The sequence below is a fragment of the Elephas maximus genome, chromosome 5 (assembly GCF_024166365.1).
Source record: "Elephas maximus indicus isolate mEleMax1 chromosome 5, mEleMax1 primary haplotype, whole genome shotgun sequence".
NCBI classification, from domain to species: domain Eukaryota; kingdom Metazoa; phylum Chordata; class Mammalia; order Proboscidea; family Elephantidae; genus Elephas; species Elephas maximus.
The window spans coordinates 46,578,678-46,602,977 of NC_064823.1; the positions used below are offsets into that span (position 1 = coordinate 46,578,678).

At 37.2% G+C, this 24,300-nt stretch overlaps 1 protein-coding gene across 1 annotated transcript in view; it reads right to left on the minus strand.

Annotated features, from left to right (window-relative positions):
• The window catches only part of TET2 (tet methylcytosine dioxygenase 2), a 130,597-nt gene that overhangs the window by 13,378 nt on the left and 92,919 nt on the right, over positions 1 to 24,300 (minus strand). The window contains exons 3-8 of the mRNA XM_049885592.1: positions 18,003 to 21,460; positions 16,250 to 16,340; positions 14,795 to 14,888; positions 13,939 to 14,147; positions 6,498 to 6,648; positions 5,444 to 5,533 (exon numbers count right to left, since the gene is read on the minus strand). Coding sequence (XP_049741549.1) covers positions 5,444 to 5,533; positions 6,498 to 6,648; positions 13,939 to 14,147; positions 14,795 to 14,888; positions 16,250 to 16,340; positions 18,003 to 21,414 — 4,047 coding nt within the window. The 5' untranslated portion in view covers positions 21,415 to 21,460. The remainder of the gene's footprint in view (positions 1 to 5,443; positions 5,534 to 6,497; positions 6,649 to 13,938; positions 14,148 to 14,794; positions 14,889 to 16,249; positions 16,341 to 18,002; positions 21,461 to 24,300) is intronic.

Below are 24,300 nucleotides of genomic sequence, written 5' to 3' on the forward strand. Positions count from 1 at the left end.
ACTTTCTTTAATATTTTTTTGTGGTGTTAGTCTGCCACTGATGAATTCTTTCAACTTTTGTATGAATGAAAAAATCACTTTTGAGAGTTGTTTTCACTGGTTATACATTTCTGGATCTGGTTTTTGTTTGTCTTTTAGTAATTTAAAGATGCTTCTCTTCTATTTTTTTCCTTGCATTTTTCTTTTTCCTGACATGAAGTCTCCTGACTTTTCTTTCTTCCCCACTGTTCATAATATGTCCTTTTTCTCCAGCTGCTTTTCAGATTTTGTCTTTATCACTGGTTTTAAGGAAGTTGATTATGATGTGCCTTAGTGTAGTTTTCTCCATTTCCACCCCACTCCCCCCAGCACTGAAGGTTTGCTGTACTTCTGGGATCTGTAGCTTTGTAGTTTTTAACAGATTTGAAAAGATTTTAGCCATTATTTAGTTAAATATTTTTCTGATCCTTCACCTCATTCTGGGACTCTAATTTTATATATATATATATATATATATATATATATATATATAATGTTGTCCCTCACAGGACATTGATAATCTTTTTTTTTTTTTTTCAGTTTTGTCTTTTCTCTTTTATATTGGATAGTTTCTATTGCTATGTCTTCAAGTTCACTAATCTGCTGCTGCTAGTTCGATTTAGTGTACTTTTTATTCAGGCATTGTATATTTTCCATCTCTAGAAGTTCGATGTGGACATTTTAATATCTTCCAAGCTTTATCATGCACATGCTTTCACCTGCCTCTTGAATATATGTAATATGTTTATGATAGGTATTGTGATACCCATATCTACTTATTCTATCGTCTGTGTCATTTCTGGGACTATTTCTATTGATTGATTTTTCATTCTTTTTATGGGACATAATTGTTTCTTTATAAGTCTGGTAATTTTTGATTGGATGTTAGACATTATAAATTTTATCTTGTTGGTTGTTGGATTTTTTACAATCTTTGTTCTAAGATGCTGTTAAGTTACTTGGAACTAGTGTGAGTCTTTCAGAGCTTGGTTTTAAGCATTTTTAGATGGGACTAGAACACCTTTTATTTTATGGCTGGCTTGCTTGTACTACCAAAGCAGTATCATTCTGAATACTCTACTTGATGCATTGTGGATTACGATGGTGGGAAAATGAACTATTCCAGGTCCTCTGTTCTGCCTTTTTTTTATTTTTGATGATTTTCTCCCTAGCTAGGTAGCTTCTTCACATGCATGCACTGTTCAGTAATCACCTGAAGAAGACTCAAGCAGAATTCTCTGCAGATCTCTGGAACATTTCTGCAGCTTTGACTTGTGAATTCTAGCCACCTTGTCCTCCTCAAATTCTGAACTTTGTCTCTTCAAGATAACTCTGGGGTCTGTTTGGATTCTTCCTCACTGCTCTGGATCCTAATACTCTCTCCAGGAAGTAAACTGAGATAATCATAGGATTTTCCTTTTTTTTTTTATTTCCCTTCTCTCTGATGTCACTGTCTTATGCTGCTTTTTGTCCCAGTCTAAAAACCATTGCTTCATATATCTTGTCCATTTTTTTCTTTTTACTTGTTAAAGGTAAGTCTAGTCCCTGTTATTCTAACATAATCTAGCCCTTGTTCGTCCATCAAAAACTTTACCATGTTGCCTAGAAGCTGAACTCCCAACATGATAAAATTTTTGATGGCTTGCATATTACTGACCACTGGGTTCCACAGCACATTTTTATATCTAGCCTTAATACAGACCTGGACAAATTAAAAAAGTAAGGGTGGTGACCACTCGGTTTCATGTGTGGTTTGTGACTATTTAGTCCATGTTGTGATCTAGTTAAGGAGCCCTGGTGGCACAGTGGTTAAACTGCTTGCCTGCTAACCAAAAGGTTGGTGGTTCGAAAGCAACAACCACTCCACAGGAAAAAGAAGTGGCAGTCTGCTTCCCTAAAGATTTACAGCCGTGGAAACCCTATGGAATGGTTCTACTCTGTCTATAGGGTCACTATGAGTTGAAATCGACTTGATGGCAATGGGTTTGTTTTTTGGTTTTTTTGGTTTTGTGGTCTAGTTAACTTCATTCTGTTCCTTGGATAAAAACATACACAGAATCCAGTCTGTTGTTAGACAGACTTATGCCACCTCACAGAAAAATATTATGCAGGAGTTTGTAAATGGATTACTGGAAATCCATTCCAGTGGCTGGAAGACAATTATAAATGCATGGCTTTCTAATGTTGTAAAGTTGTGTTGTCCAATATGGTAACCAAAATGTGGCTATTTAAATTTAAATTTAAAAAGTATAAATACATTAACTCACTTGTACTAGCCATATATCAAGTGCTCGATAACCACATGTCACTAGTGGCTACCATATTGAACAGCATAGACATAGTACATTTCCATCACCATAGAAAGTTCTCTTGAACAGTCTAAAATGTAATCGCTACATATCACGGATAGCATATAATTTTGAGATTTGAATTTGCTAGTTCAGATCTACAGTTGAATGGTAAGACAACCATAGAAAAATATCAGAGCAGATATGCGTCCACTGGAGAGGCATGAAGAAAGGGAATAAAAAATGAGAAAACCTAGACAGTCTATAATAATATTCAAAGGAATAAAAAGAAAAGCAACACTTCGTTGTTCTGTCCCCGTCACCAACTAAAACCAAACCAAACCTGTTGCTGTTGAGTCAATTCTCAACAGAGAATTTGTTCTACCCTATAGGACAGAGTAGAACTGCCCCAACAGGGTTTCCAAGGAGTGCTTGGTAGATCCAAACTGTCAGCCTTTTGGTTAGCAGCAGTAGCTCTTAACTACTGTGCCACCAGGGCTCCTTTCCCCAGCTAAAGCCACTGATAAATTAAAAAAATAGTTGCCTTTGAGTGAATTCTGAGTCATGGCGACCCCATATGTGTCAGAGTACAACTGTGGTCCATGGAGTTTCCAATGGCTGATTTTTTGGAGGAAGATTGCCAGGCCTTTCTTCTGAGGCACTTCTGGGTAGACTTGAACCTCCAAACTGAGAGCATTAACCATTTGTACCACCCAGGGACTCTTTTGATAAATAGGACCTATTAAAATATTCATTTAACAGACAATGGCCAAACTTTAAATCTGGCAACATAGACTCAGTTCATTTTCTTCTTTTCATAGCTTGGTTTATTACAGTGTATTTCTCCCGCAGAATTAAACCTTTACAACAGTACTAAAGCATTCTTTATACCTTTCTGAAATACTGACTCAAATAGGTAAGACTATAAAATAACAATATTAATCTCACTAATATTAAAATTTGAAATAATTTTCAGTCACACACATTTCTAAAAACTTGTTATGAAATGAAACAACTTATGAACTGACTGTAATTAAATCAGTCTTCTCAATAGAAGTCCCTAGGTGGTACAAATGGTTAACACGCTTGGCTGCTAACCGAGAGGTTGGAGGTTTGAGTCCACCCAGAGGTGCCTCAGAAGACAGGCCTGGCAACTTCCAAAAAATCAGCCATTGGAAACCCTGTGGAGCACAGTTCTACTCTGACACACCTGGAGTGATCATAAGTCGAAATCAACTCAATGGCAATTGGTGAATCCCTCAAAAGGGGGAAAAGAGGAAGAGAGAGAGAGAGACAAGAGTTGGGGGAGTGTAAAAGTGCGCAATGGAAAAGAAGAATAGCTAAATCATTATTTAGGATTGGTCTATTGTCTATCTCTGCTGTGTAAACTAATCTAATACTATTAGAGTCTTTACTGTTGTCAAGTAAATGACAATGTTTGCCAGATTACCACCCTTCACACCTCCCCATCCCTATTCCTGCTATGTACTGTCTCTGGATACTCTCCCATAACCTCCAAATCATTCCCCCATCTATCAGTCTCCCCCTTTCCCTTAAATCTTTCTCCTACTCCATTGATGCCTACTCTCAGCACTTATTTCACTGGCTTCTCTTACTCCATGCAACCCTAAAATATTGATGTACTTCACAATCCCATCACCAACCCCTTCTCCTCTTTATAATCTCCACTCTGAAAAGTTGCATTTGCTCCTTTGTACTCAACTTCAAATACTTCCTGCATTTTGATCACTCCCAAGTCGACAGTGCTGTCTGAATTTTTCTCCTGATCCTTCATCCTAGACCCATCTCGGTTCCAACACATCCAAATAAAATTCACCATCTCCCCACTACCTCCCACCCAAACTCCCCCCCAAACTTGCTTACTCATAGTTAATAGAACCACGTGTCCAAGACAGAAATATGGCAGATCTTTGAATTCTCTATTTTGCTCATCTTCACCTCTAATTTGTTACCAAGTTTTCTAAGTTTCACCATAAATATTTCATATACTTATTTCCTTTTCTCCATCACTACTGCCATTTCTTTAGTTTAGGACTTTAAAATCTCCTGCCCGATGATTGCGATAGCTTCATTCTTCTCTAATTTAATTTTACACTGATGTGAGATTATATGTAGGTTATATTTCATTTGGCTTGCTGAGTGACTTTTTTCAAATACAAATTAAATCACTTCACCTCCTCAACCCAAACTTACACTTAAAACACTCAGTGGTAGGCTTCTTACCGACAAGATAATGTTCAAAGACTTGTATATGGCATCCAAAGTCATACATGACCTTTGCTTTCTACTTTACTCTCAGCGTGAATCCTTTTTGTCCTTCAGAAATGTGCACACACTTCTGTCCTAGCAGTTACCATATTATTCTGTAATTGTTATTTTACTGTCTGTGTTTTTTCTACAAGGAGCTCCTTAAAGACAAAGAACCTGCCTTCTTCATCTATATGACCCTAGTGACTAAACACAGTGTCTGGTTATAATAGGTTTTCACGTAATGCTTGTTGTTGATGTCATTGAAAGAGTGAAGACTTATAGCCTTTTTCTTCCTTCCAGGTACAATTTCTGATCAAATTACCTAGCTTTTTGAAGTAGGTATAACTCAGAACACATATAAGGTAGGAGGGAAAAAAAAAGGTCTGTGCTTGTTTCATGGAGCCAAAGCCATGCAAAAGAAGAAGATCTAGCAAAATATGATATATATGGAGATGTGTGTATACTTACAATGCATTACTCTCAAAGCTTTCAGTTTTGGACTTCCTATGAAAATGGTTAGTAGATGGTTAGAACCTATGATCTCACCAACTTAATTTCGATTTAATGACCATGCCAAAGACTGCTTACAGAGACAAAATTATCTGTACGAGAACAAGATTAGTAGTTACAACAGTCTGTGAGCCTTAAAATCTCAGTATCTTTATGGATAAAAATAGCAAAAATATGTTATTTTGGATGGTGCAATGTTTAAAGAAACAGAAAACATTGCAATAGCTTCAACATTAAAGAATAGAAGTCAGAAGAATACAGGAAAATTACTGCTTCAAAATTTGGAAGTAGATCATGGATCATGAATAAATAAGTAAATAATTCCAGTCACTGCCAACAAATACTTAAACACTTACCTGATTATTATATGCATCAGGTGCAAGTTTCTTGTATGTTGGTGCCATAAGGGTGGACAGGTTTTGCAAATGAGACTCCAGTTTTTCTTCCTAGATAAAATGAATCTACATATTAAATTCTAAATCTATTCTGTATATATGAGGGATTATCAGTAATTTTTTTTCCCCTATATCTTGGATCCAAAACACAATATTTAATGCCTTTCTTAATAAGTAACTAAAGCATCTTAAAAACATGACTACTTCTAAGTGAAAAGTATACACTATCACCTATTTTTGTGTGTACTATTGACTATCTAGCTATTTGGTATTTTCATAAGATTAACTGACTTTCTACTTGGTATGCAGATATTCTGGAGCCCTGGTGGTGCAGTGGTTAAGAGCTTGGCTGCTAATCTAAAGGTCAGCAGTTAGAATCCACCAGCCGCTCCTTGGAAACTCTATGGGTCAGTTCGACTCTGTCCTATAGAGTCGCTATGAGTCAGAACTGACTCGACGGCAATGGGTATGCAGTTATTTGGCATTTTATAAGTATATGTCTATGCTGGCAGTTGAATTAGAAGAGTGAAGTCATATGGTTTTATAGAGGTCACATCCTCTACTCTCTCTCTAGTTAGCTGCCAAAGAAGATGAGCTATTGAAAGCATTTGCTTGACTTAGTCTATTTCCAAATTCTATATTTAAAAAAATGTTTATTAAAATAGCATTTCAAATAGTTGAAATAATTCTTAGAATAACTTAAATTATTGGATGATTCAAATATGGATAAAATTCTCAAAGAGCTAGAGTATGGTATAGATTAACATTAAGATAATAAATAGAAGTCATAAGTAGGAAGAGTTTATTACTGGTATAACATAGTAATTATTACGTAAAATTTTTACAGAATTATAGTATGTGTCTATAGTTTAGCCAAAACTTGGTTGATTCATCTATGAGACTGAATTATTCTCTGTTAATAGGAGCACGACAGAATATGTCATATTGCTAATTTTATCTATTCTTATCAACTCTCTCTGAAAAATACAGATTATACAATAGGAAATAAACTAACCTCTTTTGGGTCATCCCCAAGCAGTTTAAATTTCCTTGGGATCTTGCTTCTGGCAAATTTACATCCATTGTAGTACATGCTCCATGAACAACCAAAAGAAAAGGAGGCACCGCAGGTCTCTGGGTCCAGCCCCTGACAGGCACAGGTTCTCCTGAGAAATCAATGGACCACTTTCATGGGTATAGATAGAATTATCTAGGCTGCCATACTCATATTTTCAGTGTCTGCATGCAACAATTAGTGCAAAATGAGTTTGAAAAGAAGTCTAATCTAACTCTGTATCAATGTGTGGCATAACTATACGGAGAAAAGAGCTATGTCAGTTGACTATAAAATACAATATTTTTTTTGAAGCAATGTTTTATTGCAGTACAATACATATACAGAAAAGTACATATTACTTAAACAACTTAATACATATTCACAAATGCACTACACCTAAGTAATTAGTACCCAAACCAAGAAGTAAAATACTAGCACACTAGAAGCTCCTCTCACACTTCTAAGCACTGTCCCTTAATAGTAACTTCTATCAGCATAAAAGCCCAGATGTTAGACTTAATAGACATGTGTCAGACTTAATAAACAAAGACTGTAAGTCAGCTATTTTAAATATGTTCAAATAAATGAAGGAAACCACGTCTAAAAACTAAAGTATGAGAACAATGTCTCATTAAATACAGACTGTCTATAAACAGAAGTTATAATAAAGAAGCAATAATAGTTCTGGAGTTGAAAAGTACAATGACTGAATGAAAAAGTCATTAAAGGAGTTCAATGGCAGATCTGAGCAGGACGAAGGAAGCAAGCATCAATTGAAGAACGGGAAAACAAAAATGAAAAGAGCCTCAGAGACCTGTGGGACATGATTAAGCATTCCAACATATGCACAATGGGATTCCCAGAAGTGGAGGAGAGTAAGGGACAAAAAAGAATATTTGAAGAAATAATGGTTAAAATCTTCACAAATTTGATGAAAAATATGAATCTGCACATCCAATTAGCATAAACTCAAAAAGATCCATACCTAGAAGCACTATAATCAAACTGTTGAAAGCCAAAGACAAAGAGAGAATTCTGACAGCAGCAAAAAAGAAGTGGCTCATCATATACAATGATCATCAATAAGATGAATAGCAGATGTCTCATCAGAAACCATGGAGGCCAAAAGGAAGTAGGATGACACATTAATGAATTAAAAGAAAAGGACTGTCAACCAAGAATTCTATATCCAGCAAAAACTGTTCTTCAAAAATAAATGATACGTTAAGACATTTCTAGATTTATTTATTATTTAAAAGGTTGCTTTCAGACCTGCCTTAAGAAATACTAAACGGAGTCCTTCAGGAAAAAATACTAAAGAGTAACTCAAATCCACATTAAGACATCATGAGCACTAGTAAAGGTAACTACGAAGGTAAATACTTTATAGAGTATATGTGCATTAAAAAAACAACTGCATAAAGCAATAATTACAAATTTGTGTTGCTAGGCACACAGTGTATAAAGACGTAATTTGTATGACAATAACAGCACAAAGGAGAGGGGGTAAACTGAATTATACAGTAGAAAATTTTTTGTAGAGTACTGTAATTAGTATTAATCTGAACTAAATCACTTCAAATTAGAATGTTAATTATAATCCCAAGGGAAGCCACTAAGAAAATAGCTGCAGAAAATGTAATAAAAAAGAAACACGAGAAATGGTACACTAGAAAATATCCATTTAACAAAGAAAGCGTCAGAAATAGAGGGATAAACAAAAAAGCACTAAAGATATATAGAAAACAAACAGCAAAACGGCAGACATAAATCCTATCTTATCAGTAAATACATTAATGTAAATGGAATAAACACTCCAGCTAAACAGCAGAGATTGGAAGGATGTACAAAAAAAAAAAATCCAACTACATGCTGTCTATAAAAGAAGCACTTTAGATTCAAAGATGCAAACAGGCTAAAGGTAGAAGGATGGAAGAAGATATGTCATGCACACAATAATGAAAAAGGGTGGAGTGGCTAGAGTAATATCAGAGAAAATAGACTTTAAGACAGAATTGTTACTGGAAACAAAGAAGGGCATTTTATACTGATAAAAGTGTTGATCCATCAAGAAGATAACAATTATAAACATATATGCACCTAATGACAGAGCTCCAAAATACATGAGGCAAAAAACTGACAGAATTGAAGGGACAAGTAGACAATTCAACAATAGTGAGACTTCAATATCCCATTTTCAATAATGAACGGAACACCCAGACAGAGGATCAACGAGGAAACAGAAGATGTGAAAAATGCTGTAAACCAACTAGTCCTAACAGATATCTATAGAACACTCCACCCAACTAGAGGAAAATACACGTTCTTCTCATGTGTACATAGAACATTCTCCAGGATAGACCATATGTTTGGCCAAGTGTCAATAAATTTAAAAGAAAAAATAATACAAAGTATGTCCTCCAATGACAAGGAATGAAATTAGAAATGAGTAACAGGAGCAAATTTGGTAAATTCATAAGTATGTGGGAATTGAATAACATACTCATAAATAATCAAACATACACACAGGAAATTAGAAGATATTTTAAGGTGAAAGAAAATGAAAAAAAAAAACAACATATCAAAACTTATGAGATGCAAAAACAAAGTGTTTAGAAGGAAACTTGTAGTTGTAAATGTTTATATTAGAAAAGGAAAACAAAAAACAAAAAACCCAGTGCTGTTGAGTCGATTCTGACTCATAGCAACCCCACAGGACAGAGTAGAACTGCCCCACAGAGTTTCCAAGGAGCGCCTGGCGGATTCAAACTGCTGACCCTTTGGTTAGCAGCCGTAGCACTTAACCACTACACCACCAGAGTTTCCAGTAAACCCTATGGAGCAGTTCAACCCTGTCCTGTACGGTGGCTATGAGTTCGAATTGACGGCAATGGGTTTGGTTTACCGGTGTCATGGTATCTTTCAAACTGGAACACTTCTGAGAGTGAAAGGAAGTTCTATTAATAATTATTGGAAGACAGCATGAACTGTGACCTCAAAGCCTCAATCAAATGCAAGCTGTGGACTTTCTTTTCTCAAAAACAGTTTTTTACATTTGATTTTTTTTTTTTTTTTGAAACACATTCCAGTCAGGGACTTTGAACATGGTTGAATATTAAATAATATTAAGGAATCATTGTCATTTTTAAAGAATGTGTTTTGCTTTTAAACACTCATGGAGGTGGGAGTGGGAATAGCGAGTGGCAGGGGAATATATGAGACAATATTGGTAAAACGTTCATAAAGGTTGTAGCTGCATGCTGAGTCCATGGGGATTCATTATATTGTACTCTCTCCTTTTGTGTATGTTTGAAAATTTTATAACATTTCTTAAAAAGTTTAACGTCACCCACCATGGCAGAAGGTGTTTCTTGCTTTGGCTTCCCTATAATGAGAGATACACTCCCACAACTCTTACTTGCCAAAAAAGTATTGGTTAGGCCTAGTTATAAAATGGGAATCTCAAAGGGAAATCTTTAAAGGGGAAACAGCTGGTTTGGCTTAAAGTAAATGTAAAAATTAGGGTTTTTTTTTTTTTTTTTTTTTTTTACTCTCCCTATGAAAGATGCTCTCACAGTTCTTTTTTGGACTCAGAATGGTTATGATGCATGAGGGCACAAGGATTTGTGAGGAGGTTCACACGGCTTTAAATATTAAATTATGAGTCACAGCCCCAGTCTGAGATTGCCCTCTGTTCTTGGCAAAAAGCCATAATTTTAACTTCTGCCAGACATATAATAAAAAAGTTTTATGGGGCAGAAAAACTTCAAAAGCTCTGAGTGAAGTCTATATTGTCATTGGTTAAGTGTCTAATTACGTAGTTCTTTTTTCCTTTTTTTTTTTTTTTGAGAATTCCTCTAGTATGGGTATACCCAAGCTTAAACTTCATCTCAATACTCATTTTTACCTTGAAACTCTAGACAAAGATATGCAAAAAATATACAGCTTGAATTTTTAAAACATCTTAACATTTGAAGCACATCTTTTAATAAAAAGTTTTGTACTCGCCTCCTATTCAGACAGTTAAACAAATAATAACTTTTCTTAGACCCTGGTCCAATGATGGCTCATGTCTTTCAAACACAAAATAACAAAATTTAGGAAATTTCTTAAATAAAAGTTCTTTCTGTATGTAGATTCCATTTCAGGCAATGGCATTAATTGGAGATTAAAGAAAAATTACCAGGGAGAAATTGTCAGATATATTAATGAAAACTAAATCAGTAATACTGAATGTGAAATATAATTTGAATTTATTTAAATAAAACAACTGTTATTTTCACAAGAGTTCAATGATTCAGAACTTCATATCAAGACAAAGAGGAAGTCTTTTAAAACACAATGCAGTGTTCCCAAATTCCCGAAAAAGAAATGCAGTCACCAACATGATGAACCCAAGGTGCCTACGTTTTTTTTTTCTTTCTAATTAAGGGTACCTACATATATATTTTTTTTCAAAAGGAACAAAGAAAGTTAGGGTAAATGAAATAATATTCTACATTTATTGCTGTTGTTAGGTGCCGTTGAGTCAGTTCTGACTCACAGCAACCCCATGCACAACAGAATGAAACACTGCCCTGTCCTGTACCACCTACACAATCGTTGCTATGTTTGAGCCCAATGTTGCAGCCACTGTTTGAATCCATCTCACTGAGGGTCTTCGTCTTTTTTGTGGACTGTCTACCAAGAATGATGCCCTTCTCCAGGGACTGGTCCTTCCTGATAACATGTCCAAAGTACATGAAACAAACTCTTGCCATCCTCCCTTCTAAGGAGCATTCTGGCTGTACTTCTCCCAAGACAGATTTGTTCATTCTTCTGGCAGTCCAAGGTATATTCAATATTCTTCACCAACACTATAATTCAAAGGCATCAATTTTTCTTCAGTCTTCCTTATTTATTGACCAACTTTTGCAGGCATATGAGGCAACTGAAAATACTATGGTGTCTTAGTCATCTAGTGCTGCTATAACAGAAAATACCATAAGTGTATGGCTTTAACGAAGAGAAATTTATTCTCTCACAGTCTAGTAGGCTTCAAGTCCAAAGTCAGGGCGTCAGCTCCGGGGGAAGCCTTTCTGTCTCTGTTAGCTCTGGAGGAAGGTCCTTGTGATGCATCAGTCTTCCCCTGGTCTGGGAGCATCTCAGTGCAGGAACCTGAGGTCCAAAGGATGTGCTCTGCTCCCAGCACTGCTTTCGTGATGGTCTGAAGTACCCCCCCCGCCACCATCTCTCTGCTCACTTTTACATGGCAAAGGAGATTGGCTTAACACACTATCTAATCTTGTAGATGTCATCAATATAACTGCCACTAATCCACCTCATTACATCATAGTGGTAGGATTTCTAACACATAGGGAAATCACATCAGATGACAAAATGGTAGATAATCATACAATACTGGGAATCATGACATGTCCAAATTGATACACATATTTTTGGGGGACACAATTCAATCTAGAACACATGGCTTGAGTCAGGCACACCTTAGTCCTCAAAAGTGACATCTTTGCTTTCTAACACTTTAAAGAGGTCTTTTCCAACAGATTTGCCCAATGCAATGCGTCGTTTGATTTCCTGACTGCTGCGTCCATGGATATTGACTGTGGATTCAAGTAAAATGAAATGCTGACAACTTCAACCTTTTCTCCATTTATCATGATATTGCTTATTAGTCCAGTTGTGAGGATTTCTGTTTTTTTTATGTTGAGGTGTAATCCATACTGAAGCCTGTGGTCTTTGACCTTCATCAGTAAGTATTTTAAGCCCTCTTCACTTTCAGCAAGCCAGGGTTTGTCATCTCCATATCACAGGATGTTAATACGTCTTCCTCCAATCCTGATGCCTCGTTCTTCATATAGTCCAGCTTCTCAGATTATTTGCTCAGCATACAGACTAAATAAGAATGGTGAAAGGATACAAGCCTGACGCACACCTTTCCTGATTTTAAACCATGCAATATCCCTTTGTTCTTTTTGAGTGACTGCCTCTTGGTCTATATACAGGTTCCACGTGAGCACATTTAAGTGTTATGGAATTCCCATTCTTATCGAATGTTACCCCTAATTTGTCATGATCCACACAGTCGAATACCTTTGCATAGTCTAAATGCCTCTGAATACATCTAAAGCAGTTAATTACAAGTTGGAGCCGTGAGTTTATGAAGCAGCAACTTCTCCTTCAAACTTATCATTTGTAAAAGTGGATTTGCAATAGTCAGATACACATCTTGATATTTCTGAATCATAATTACCAGAGAAAACAAAGTCACATTTTCATATAGGAAGAATAACTTTTCTAAATAGATTATTTAGGATTGATTTGTCCCATGACCTAGAGATAGAACCTGTGTTAACCTGTGTTAAAGTTGGTAAAACCATACCAGTTATAGCTAACAAGAGGACAACTGTGGGTAGCAGTGGGTTGCTACAATGAGCAGCATGAGTATTTCCATAAGTTCAGCAAACTATTTTGTAATTTAGAGAAAGAAGGGAGAAGTAGAAGAAAGGAGACTAAAGAAAGAAATGCAAAATTAAAATTACTTTAGAACCAATAGTGAGTAGGATTTCATTAATTATTACAGGATTTCAGTGTAGCATTGTGAATTTGCTTATATTCTTTTGATATTAAACAGGAATAGCAGATTCCCTAAGAGAAATAGTAAAAATGAAGTTTTCTACAAGTGAAGATTCAGACTTCCTACAAGTGGATGAGATTAAAAACACACAAAAAACACACTAGTACTGGCGTGGACAACATATATTCAACTACATTCCCTCACCCTCCTATGCCAATTTTTATATTCCTAGGGAGTAATGCATATCTATAGCCACTAATTCCTCTATTGCTAAGCAGCAGTAAAAATGGAAGCAATTTTTATTAGTATTGTGGAAGTAATAAATTGGATTGAATTGAAGTAAAAAGGAGTCCCATAGAATGCTAACAGTAAATGGCCTTGGATTTTTGTTTGCCACATGTATATTAAAGTTCTTGATCTCAGAATGCCAAAGTTTCTCACCAGACTTGCTGTTTCAGATACTACATCATAGATGTGGTATCCTATGAATGTGGTATCCTATGAACAAAAGAGTTGCCCCTTGTAGCAAGTGGGCACACAAATATTTTCACATTCATGGTATAATTAAGGCCTTGTGGGTACAGAACGGTAGACTTCTAGTAGACTGCTCCTTACTAATGGCTACACTTCCTCAGTCTACAAAAAAAATAGTTAATGAAAACATCACTGCAAATTATGTTAGCAAATACAACTTCCTAATGCGTGACTGGGATGCATTTTGATCCCTGTTTTATAAATTCAGGTTCAACTCTCTTTCCTTAAAGCAAAGACTAGACTTTCTACCAGTGGCCTGACAGAGAAGAGCCCGTAGGCATCACTTACTCTTCATTCAGGGCACACCGCCGGTTGGTGAGAGTGCCGTATTTCCTCAGTGTTTCCGTGAGCTCTGAGTAGAGTCTGTCAGCCAGGGACAGAGGGATTCCTTCCCATACCAGGATGAGAATCACAATCACCGCAGCCTCACAGGTGTGGCCCGCTCGCTCCCGCACCAAACACAGCAGCTTCTCCTCACTGCAGCTTCTCCGAACCACCTGTGCCAATCACCATTCCGTGCAAACACCCCCACCCCAACCAAAACAAAACAAGGGTCACTTGCAGCAGACAAGAGCACTGGTTCATGTAGGTATACTTTTTCATGTCTTGGACACAATCAGGGTAACATTTACCAGGACCTGCAACTTGCCTTTTGCTGTCCATCTGTAAAATGGGGGCTTAACCCTAGTGTCAGAGCAGAGAAACATGCTGAACTATTCCTGTATGTTTAGTAGATCATACCCAGTGCAGTGAGGGCAATGCCATGTGCACTAAAGCCAGAGCTAGATGAAAGACATGCAGGTCTTCTTCATAAAGTTAAAGGTGTTCATAAATCACGATATAAAGATTAACTGAAGACATTAAAAGAATTAAGGGTCACTTCCTCACATTCCAGGAAGAATTATACTCTTAGTAGGCACTAGAATGAACCTCTGACTCACCATAAAATCTTTTTCATTAAATAATTTGCTCATGATTTTAAAACTAATCTGCTTCTTCACAAGAGATAAGACATGATAAAATAAACAGTATTTCTCTTTTGTGGCATAAATGACTTGATCTGGGTAATCCAGTTCTCAGGGTTGGATTAATAAACCAAAGTACCCAAGCCCGAAGACCAAAGTCCTTGTCAGATCACACTTACCCATTTAGCAATAGGACATCCCTGAGAACTTTTGCCTTCTTTACCAGTATAGATGACTCTTTCAATCCTAATAGCTTTACCCTTCTGTCCAAACCTTAAAGAAATCCACAGAAACACACACATACACAATCAGCAAATGAATCCATTGACAACCAAAATATTGAACATTTGAGCATAATTTTATTCTACGACCACATCCTGAGAAATGAATGGTTTAATTTATTTTTGTGAACAGGTCTAAGGGAAGCAAACTGGATAACAGTCTTTAAGTCTTGTTTTTCATCAGTATCAAAATACACTAATTGTAATGAACTATTCTGTAAATTATATGTTGGGTGAAAATAGTGGGAAAGCTTATTTCTATACACATTTTCACAAAGCATAAAATATATACTAATTGCTTTTCTCCTCTACTAAATTTAGATATTTTAAATTTGGGGGAATCACAATAGATTTTAGTTATAACTGTTTTCAAAGAATCGCTAACTTTTTAATAGGGGGCTGACAAAGAACTACTATCCAGTCACATTTAATATGAAGGATTTATTGGAAATGCTTTATTCTCCCTTATAATCAAGGCACTACTTAGACTTGCTAATTAAAAAAAAAAAAAGGGACTTAGGGAAATTCACTATTTTTGCCAGGCCACTAAATCATTATTTAGTGAATTTCTAAATGCTAATTTAGAAATGAGGAATTTAGAAATGGAGCAAGAATGAGACTTAACTGCTTAGAATGTCCTCTAGTGTATTTTCGTGATAATACTGCCTACCTGCTTCAAGAAAAGGCACCTTACTACAGTAACAGCTCAGTGCTATAGATACCTATATGAGAGTCCCTCTCTGCATTGATTATCTCTCTCATAAGAGTCTTCTACCTGCAGGAGTAATTGTGGAGATTCAGGTAAATACTTGCATACCTGTAATTGACTGTAAAAAAAAAAAAATTCAGCTATTAATAAAATTTGTTTCTATTTCTATTCAGCATATCACCTTTGCTCTTTGTTTATAAGAAGGATCAACTCAGAGATAACTACTCATTTACAATTCTAGGTGAATTTATTCAATGGTTCCTTTTTTATGCATCACCCTCCCCGCCCCTTCCTCTTTGTGGCTTTATCATCAAATGGGAAAGCCAGGGTGGGGCCTCTCTTTGCAGCCAGTGCCAGCACCCTTGTGCCTGGCAGGCTGGCTGGCTGCTTGTTTGTGCCTGGGTTTTCTGGCACCCACCTCAAAGTGGGCAGCTGGTGCCAGCTAGCTGACTATTAGTTCTGTCAAATATTGTGACTCTCCAGTGAATAGCACAGTGTGTAGTGTTGGCAACTCTGGAAGAGCTAACCCTACTAATAATTACTTGATTTACAATTGTTTACTGCTTTGTGTGTGAAGGCTGGAAAAATTCTGACATATACAAAAGGATAAACGTTAATCTGCCCTGTGCCTTTGCGTTAATTACCTTTCTTCCATGATTTCTCTAATAGCTGCCACATTAGGACCTGCTCCTAGATGGGTATAAAAAGGACCTTCATCTTTTTCAATAATTTGCTCTGTTGAGATAATAGAAGATTATTATTTTAGACCTCAATTATACTAAATATAAAGGCTACATCCACAAAGCTTATCCCCCAAGTGTACATTAAGGGCCCTAAATGTGACTTGAAATTTTTTTTCTTTAAAATGAGTAAATTGATGGACTGATCTATTAGAAAATGTGCCAAATAATTAAGTATATGTACGTAGTGGCTGCTGGATAAAAATATATTAAATTACATTTCAGATATGGGATAAAAAATTGTTTACTGTAAACCAAGTAAGTGGAACTAAAAAAAGAAGACAGTGAGGGAATTAGAATGTATTATATGTAGTATCAACTACAACCCAATTTCTTAAGCTGAAAAAAATAATTAAAGCTAACTAGATGCCTGCCTGCCACTCAGATGTTAAAAGATTACAAATAAAATTTGCTGTCCCATCCCACCCTCAGTTTATTGTTAAGGATCTCTTTTTCTCATCTTGTTTCTCTACATTTAATTATTCTGTTTTAAAAATAAGATATTCAATCCAGACCCATATTTGTATGTACTTTAGAGCAATTTATGACGAGAGAAAGTACTGGAGAGAGAGTCAGGTAAAAGAAAGAGGCTGTTACAAACTACCGAAGACAGGAAAGTGAGAATATGGGGTCAGGGCAATAAAAGAAGGAAATGAAGAGAATTATAACTTACCTAATAATAGCTATGACATGTGTGGCACCTTAGCCACGTGAGGAAACTTAATATCAACCCCACACAGAGAGGGGCAGTGTGGATTCTCCCTCCAGCCCTTCTATAAAGTGTAGGGTATCTCATTGTAAGAGGGAAAGCATGGGATGGGTAGACCACTAGCCACACTAATTTAACATTTATGCTTTTTCAGATCTCTTCTACTGTATTCAAGGTGAGAGCTGTAAGTTCTTCTCTATCCACACATGTATCTGCATCCATCAGCAAAAATGTTTCCCTATTCCTTACGGACTTACACATATCCAGAATTTTAACCAAAAGGTGCTTTTTTTTTTTTAAAGAGAGAGAACACACTTTTAACCAAAAGAATGAAATTTTAAAGAAAAAAATGGAATCAAATGAATATATATAATACAAATGTTTCAAGTGTATAAATGGAGAAAGGTAAGTATCAGAACTTCAGCATGACAATTTCTCCCAATTCACCAAAACTGAAGACAGTAATTTCCCCCTTATACAGAAATTAGTATTGCAACACTACTAATACATTCAACCTGGACTTAAAAAAAATATTAAAAGCTCCTTCATAAGTTTGCATATGGACATTATCTTCTCATTTTAATGGATATTTCTTACTGCCTGGCTGTCTCTCCAGGAGATGACATAAAGAGTTAAATGATCAATTCATCTGAAACAGATACATTTATATTTTTAAAGGGTCTGAATTAACATGCACAACGGAAAAAATTAACATGCACAATTGTTTTAACTCTTTGGAAAAATTATAAGTGAAGTTCTTTCTCTCAGCACTAGCATCTGTAATTTAAAGACAAAGAAATGTAAGCTTTCAGATTTTCATGAGCCTTTACAAACTGCTGGCAGGCTCAACATTTAAAAAAAAAAAATAGAAAGAAAATCCCACATCTGAAGATAAATTTTCTAATTCTGGATAAACACCATGTGTCTCAATACATTTCTGGCACTTACCTACACATCTGCATGATGGAAAATCATATTGAGTCTTGACAGGTGTATCCAATAAATTTTTTATAGGCGTGTCTAGTAATTTGGAAGGTGACTCTAAAAAATTATTGAGAACAGAACCAGCTGTTCTTTTGGTTGGTGTCTTTTCTGAAGAAGGTGTCGCTTGCTGCTCTAAAGCTGGGGTGTAACTATCAAGTTCTGCAGCAGTGGTGTGCCTAGTTAACACCGTGACTGGCCCTGACATTTCAACTTTTACTTGCTTTTGTGATCTGAGCGGAGGAGCCTTATGGTCAAATAATGATTTGACCTGAAACTGCTTCAAATGCTGCTCCATAGTCTCAAGGATGCTCTTTTGCTGCACATTATCACAGCTCTGAGGTGCAATCTCTTGCTTAGTTACTTTTTTGCACATTTTGTTTTCTGGCTGTGCTGACATGGGGCGCGTACAGGCATGGGGCTTGGACCCAGGCTCAACTTTAATGGGCCTTTGCATCTGATTATGGCAAGTCTCAGTTTGCAGTTGTGTGTGCTGCTGTTCTTGCCTCTGTAAGAGGTGCCACCTTAGAGCAGCGTGCTTTTGAATGTCCTTCTGGGGAGGGGTCTGAATGTGACTTCCTCCCTGGTCAGGCACAGGGAAAGCATTTGCTTGGTTTTGCATCAAGTACCTTTGTTGAGCGAGTTGTGCAGCTTGTTGACTAGACATATCTTGGTTTCTACTCTTATATCCCTGTAGAACTGAAGCTTGTTGAGGCTTCTGCTCCTGTTCTTGAAAGCACCTATGAGAAACATCCTGCTTTGGGGTCACATTATTTGGAAAATATTGCATGTGGTGCAAGTTTTGAGTCTTGTTTCCTGCAAAAAGTTCAGTATTTATGGTCTGCTCTTTCTTCTCTGGAACTAAGTGTGTATTGTTCCCACAAGAAAGCTGTACATTGCTTGTATTTGATTTCAGGATCTGACCATAAAGGGCATTTCTACTATTCATATTCTGCCTTTGCTCCAGTCCTATTTGGGTGTTATGAGTCTGGAACTCACTTGATTTCAAATGCTGATTTTCACCATGAATGCACTCTTCTACTTTAATCTGGCCAAAGAACGATCCTTCTCTTTGCTGATCACTGTTGCTCTGGGGATGTGAAAAAGTCTGAGGCATTTGTTCTTTATTCTTCATTTGTAATGTCTGCTGTTGTTGCTGGTTTTGAGGAAGATGTGAATTCTGGGATGGTTGTGTTTGTGTTGCCTGCTTATGAGGCTTAAACTGCAAAAGATGTGAATTTGAGAAAGGCTCAGCCTCTGAAGCCTGTTGATTCAAGTGCTGTTTTAATGACATGGGTATGAGTTTCTGAGTTTGGGGATCTGGTCTTGATTGAAAATGAAGTCTTGGAGCGCACAGTGACTGCTTGTGAGCTTCGGGTGAAGGGTCTGTCTTGGAGAAGTGCACCTGGGGTGAGGGTTTTTGGAACTGGAGGTTTTGGTCCACTGTACCTTGCGACTGCCCTTGATTCAACTCAGCTTGGTACATCTGTGACCTCTGCTCCAGCTGCATTAATTTCTGGACATAAGCTTGCCGTGGGAGCCCCCCACGCACATTGGAATATCCAGTGTATCGTCTGGAGGTCATCTGATTGGAAGGGTGGGATTCATACAGAAGAATTGACCGCAATGATGCCTCTTTATATTTCGGATTGGATTCTGCTTGATGAAAATGAGGGGCTTTCAATTCAATCCACCCTGGTTTCAAATAGGACTGTGTTGAGAGCTCATGCTCTCGTGCATGTTCCTTATGTTGACCCTTCAGAATCTCTTGCTCTTTGTGTCCCATTAACTGCTGGCAGTGGCCCTGTGGATTTGCACTGCTACCAAGAATTGGTGAGTTATGCTTGAGATATTCTGATATTTGTCGTGTTTTCTCAGAACACAATGGAATACCCGTTGTCCCTGGAGTCCGTATATCATTCTTGTTAACACAGTTATTCTGAGGCCTGTCTGGAAGCATCAGAGAGGGACTGGATGCATGTGTAGATGGGTTAGGACTCTGGGATGGTGGTGCCTCTGGGGGCCTCTCTATTTTCACTTCCCCTAAAAGATCTGTGTTACTTTGGTTTGGGTAGTGACGGTGTTCTTCTAAAACTCCATCATCCAGAGTGCTTTTTCCTTCTGAAGGAAGCTGAGAAATACGTGGGAGAGGAGGGCGGGTAGAAAGAAGCAATTGTGATGGTGGTGGTGTGGTAGTGGCAGAAAAGGAATCCTTAGTGAACACTGAGCATTGCTTGAAGTAAGCACCATTTATTTCATTTTGCTTTAAATATTGTTCAGAGCTGCCACCAGGAGCTTGCAAATTGCTGCTGGAACCTGAACAGAATTCTTCACCAGATTCTAGCTTTGTGGTTCCTCGGTTGTTACTGTTTTCTGCAGGAGATGGGCATATCTCAAAAACTGATTTTTGTGGTTGTAGTTGTTCTGGTTTCTGAAAGGGACAGGTACCGAGCATTGCAGGTGGTTTACTTGCATTATCAGCATCACAGGCCTCAGTCACCACTGCAACTGGTGCTGGAGGCTGCTCAGAGTTCGAGGTCTGTGGGGAATTGATCTGCCCTGAGGTATGGGATGGGTGAGTGATCTCACACAACAACTCATTAGTAGCCAGGCTGTTAATGGCATTTATGTGAGATGTGGTTTTCTGCACCGCAATGGAAACACAATCTGGATAATATTGAGACAGTGTTTTTTCCAGGAGTTCACCATGTGTGTTTTCCATGGAAGAGGCAGAAACTGTAGCACCATTAGGCATTAGCACTGTCTTGTTTTTAAGAAGTAATACAATGTTCCTGTCATGGTAGTTGACATTCTTCTCCACCTGCTCTTTCAGAATCTGAAGCCCTGGATTTTCGGACCCACTGCAGTTATGTGTTGAAAAACTGGCTAAATCTTTAACTGCGTTTTCTTGAGCTATACTCTCAGGTTCTCTCTTATCACTCAAATTGGAGACATTTGGTTGACTGCTGCTTTCACCTGGATTTCTTCCTTGGCTTTCCCCGAAGTTCTTTCTTTCTCCATTAGCCGTTTGGTCTTGTTTCAATTTCTTATTCTGATGGAGCCCAGAGAGAGAAGGTTCACTAACTGTGCGTTTTATTCCTCCATTTTGCAAACACTTGGAATACCCCCTACCTTCTTGTATAAAGTCTGGACTTATACGACTATTCTGGCTTCCTTTCATAGAGGGTATTCCATAATAACTTCTGAAAGACTGCCACTTGGTGTCTCCATTTACTTCTGAATGAGGTCTCTCAGTTAACGGGCTTCCATTCTGCAGCTTTATAGCCAGAGGTTCTGTCTGGCAAATGGCAGAAAGAGATGGTATCAGGAATGGACTTAGTCTGTTGCCCTCAACATGGTTGGTTCTATCCTGTTCCATCAGGCTTGCTTCGGGGCCATCCACAAGGCTGCCCTCTGAATGAATTCTAAAGAACATGGAAACAAAAATTAAAGTGCATTAATATATCTAACACTAATAATACATCTTAAAGAATAATAGTGGCATATATAATATCAAAATACTAGACAAGGAAAACTGTAATACTTCACGTTTCAGTGAAAACACAGGAAATGATTATTCTGGTCTTCTCAGCAACTTTCAAATATTTATGGTCATGGAGAACAGGGGTGATCAAAATCACCAGCTAATGTGGGAAGTTGACACTGTATTAGTAAATAGTATCAATTTCCTTTCCAAATAACTCCTTTTGTCAAAATCCAGTATCTGCCTTCTCTAGCACCTCACATATCCAGTTATCTGCTAAGTCTTATCAATTCTAAAACCAGTTGCTACTGAGTCAATTTTGACTCATGACGACCCCATGTGTGTCAAAGCATAGCTATGCTCCATAGGGTTTATAATGGCTGATTTTTCAGAAGCACATTGCCAGGCCTTTCTTCTGAGTGTTGTCTGGATAGGGTCAAACCTCCAACCTTTCAGTTATCTGCCAAGTACATTAATCATTTGCATCACCCAGGGATTCCCTTATCAATTCTACTTCCTATATATTCCTTGAGTCATCTTCACTTGTGAGCTCAGATGTACATTATCTTGCTTCATTATCAATTTTCTAGCTTTTGAAATGGTTTCTCCCATAGCCCAGCCTAGCATTTTCCCCCAATTCTTCAAGGTTCCCTTCAACTTGTTACTAAAGAGAATATTCTAAAATACAAGTCTGATGTTACAGCCTGCTCAACACACTTTGTTTTATATCGCCTGCACCAGTGGTCTCAAATCTTCCACTCAAACACACCTGTGAGATAAGGCACATTCCCTTCAATGTTATCAGCACCCTGGAGTAGTATAGGAGTGAAAAGTCTAGTTTATTAAATGCCCTCTCTAGGTGATTTTATGATATCTATTGAGGCTGGCTGCCCACTTCTACTGATAATTCTTGCTTAATACAAATGACTTTCATACACAGGTTTCTGTCTTTCTCTCCTCCTATTCCTCTCACAGTGTATATTCCAAAAATAACAACAGCTAATAGATGCCTAGTCATAACAAACTACCTCCATGCCTTTCTTGTTCCATAAGCCTCAAGTGCCTTCTTCATCTCCCTATCTGCCCTGTGACTCCTATGCAGCCCCCTAAACCTGCCTCGGATATCACTCCCCTAGGATTCCTTCTAAGTCCCCAAGAAGATTAATCACTCACACTGCTAAGATTCTTCTACCTCTTGTACAAGAGCTACTGCTGAACTGACCACACTCAATTGTGATTTGTTTACTTTCTCTCACTAGGACATGAATGCTTTAAGAATAGAGACTACTTTTTTTTTTTTTTTTTGGCTTGCATACAGTGAGCATCCATAAAAAGTTTCACTAGGTTGAAACAAATTTGCTTGTCTTACAGTCACTTCATCATTTACTCACTTATTTATTCATTCATTTACTCAACCATTTTTGAGACCAGTACTGATGAAGATTTTAAAGTTCAAATGATAAGGAAAACGGGGAAATGGGCACTAAAGAACTTAAATAATCCATTGTACAAGGTGACTGCTTCCCCACTCATGATATAGTCATGCTTTACTTTGCCAGTGTTTCTCATTAAATTTATTTTTAAAATGTAAGTAGAAAAAAAGTCAGGACTATTTTCCCTTTGGTCTAAAAAAAGCCCTATTAAAACAGCCAGCCATTGCTTACCAACCAAGACCAATGAAACAGAGGAAGAAAGAAGATATAAACACTGGAAAGAAACACTAAAATTATCACCAGTTGTAGATAATAAGACTGTATGCTGGTCAACCAAAAGAATGAACTGAAAAGCTGTTACGGTCAATGAGAACTTAGTAAACTAGCTGAGAAAAAAAATCAATAGCCTTTACATATAAAAGTAACATCTAGTCAGAAGCTTTACTGAAATAAAATACTGTATTTAAAATAGCAACCAAAATATGTTTAAAACACTAGAGATAAACTTTAAAGAAATGCAGACTTATTTGAATAAAACTTTAAAACACTGCTGGTACACACAAACACACAAATAAAACAAGTAGAAAGGTATAATAGGTTCTGAGATAATTGTCAAAGTGATCTGTTCATTTAATGCACTTTCAATAAAAATACTAGCAGATGTTCTGAGAAATTAAAGAAACTGATTATAAAGTTCACATGGAAAAATTAAATGAATATCCAGGAATATTCTGAAGAAGAATAGTAATGGAGTGTGGGTAGGGCAGTGGCCAAAAGCTACTAAAAACAACATGTGCAGGCACGTGATAAGCAATAAAAAACCAAAAACTGGGTTCACTGCTGTCTAGTGGATTCTGACTCATAGTGACCCTATTGGACAGAGTAGAACTGCCCCATAGGGTTTCCAAGGATGGAGATCTTTATGGAAAATTTACATATATAAATATGTAAATTAAAAAAGACTGCCACATCCTTCTCCCATGGATGGCTGGTGGGTTCAACCCAGTGACTTTTTGCTTAACAGCCAAGCATTTTAACTACTGCGCCACCAGGGCTCCTTAATAAACAGTACAGTGTTTAATAAGATCAATGGAAAACAAGGCCCAGAAATAGATCCAAACACACACAGAAATATAGTATGAGATAATGATGACATTTCAAATACGGAAATAGATTGAATTGTGTCTCTTAAAAAGATACATTGAAATCCTCAGCTCTCTACCCGTGAACATGGCCTGTGTTTGGAAATAGGATCTTTGAAGATTTTATCAGGTTAATATGAGGTCGTACTGGAGTAGAATGGGCCCCACTTTTATGTGACTGGTGGCTGCTTGGAGCTACCAGAAAC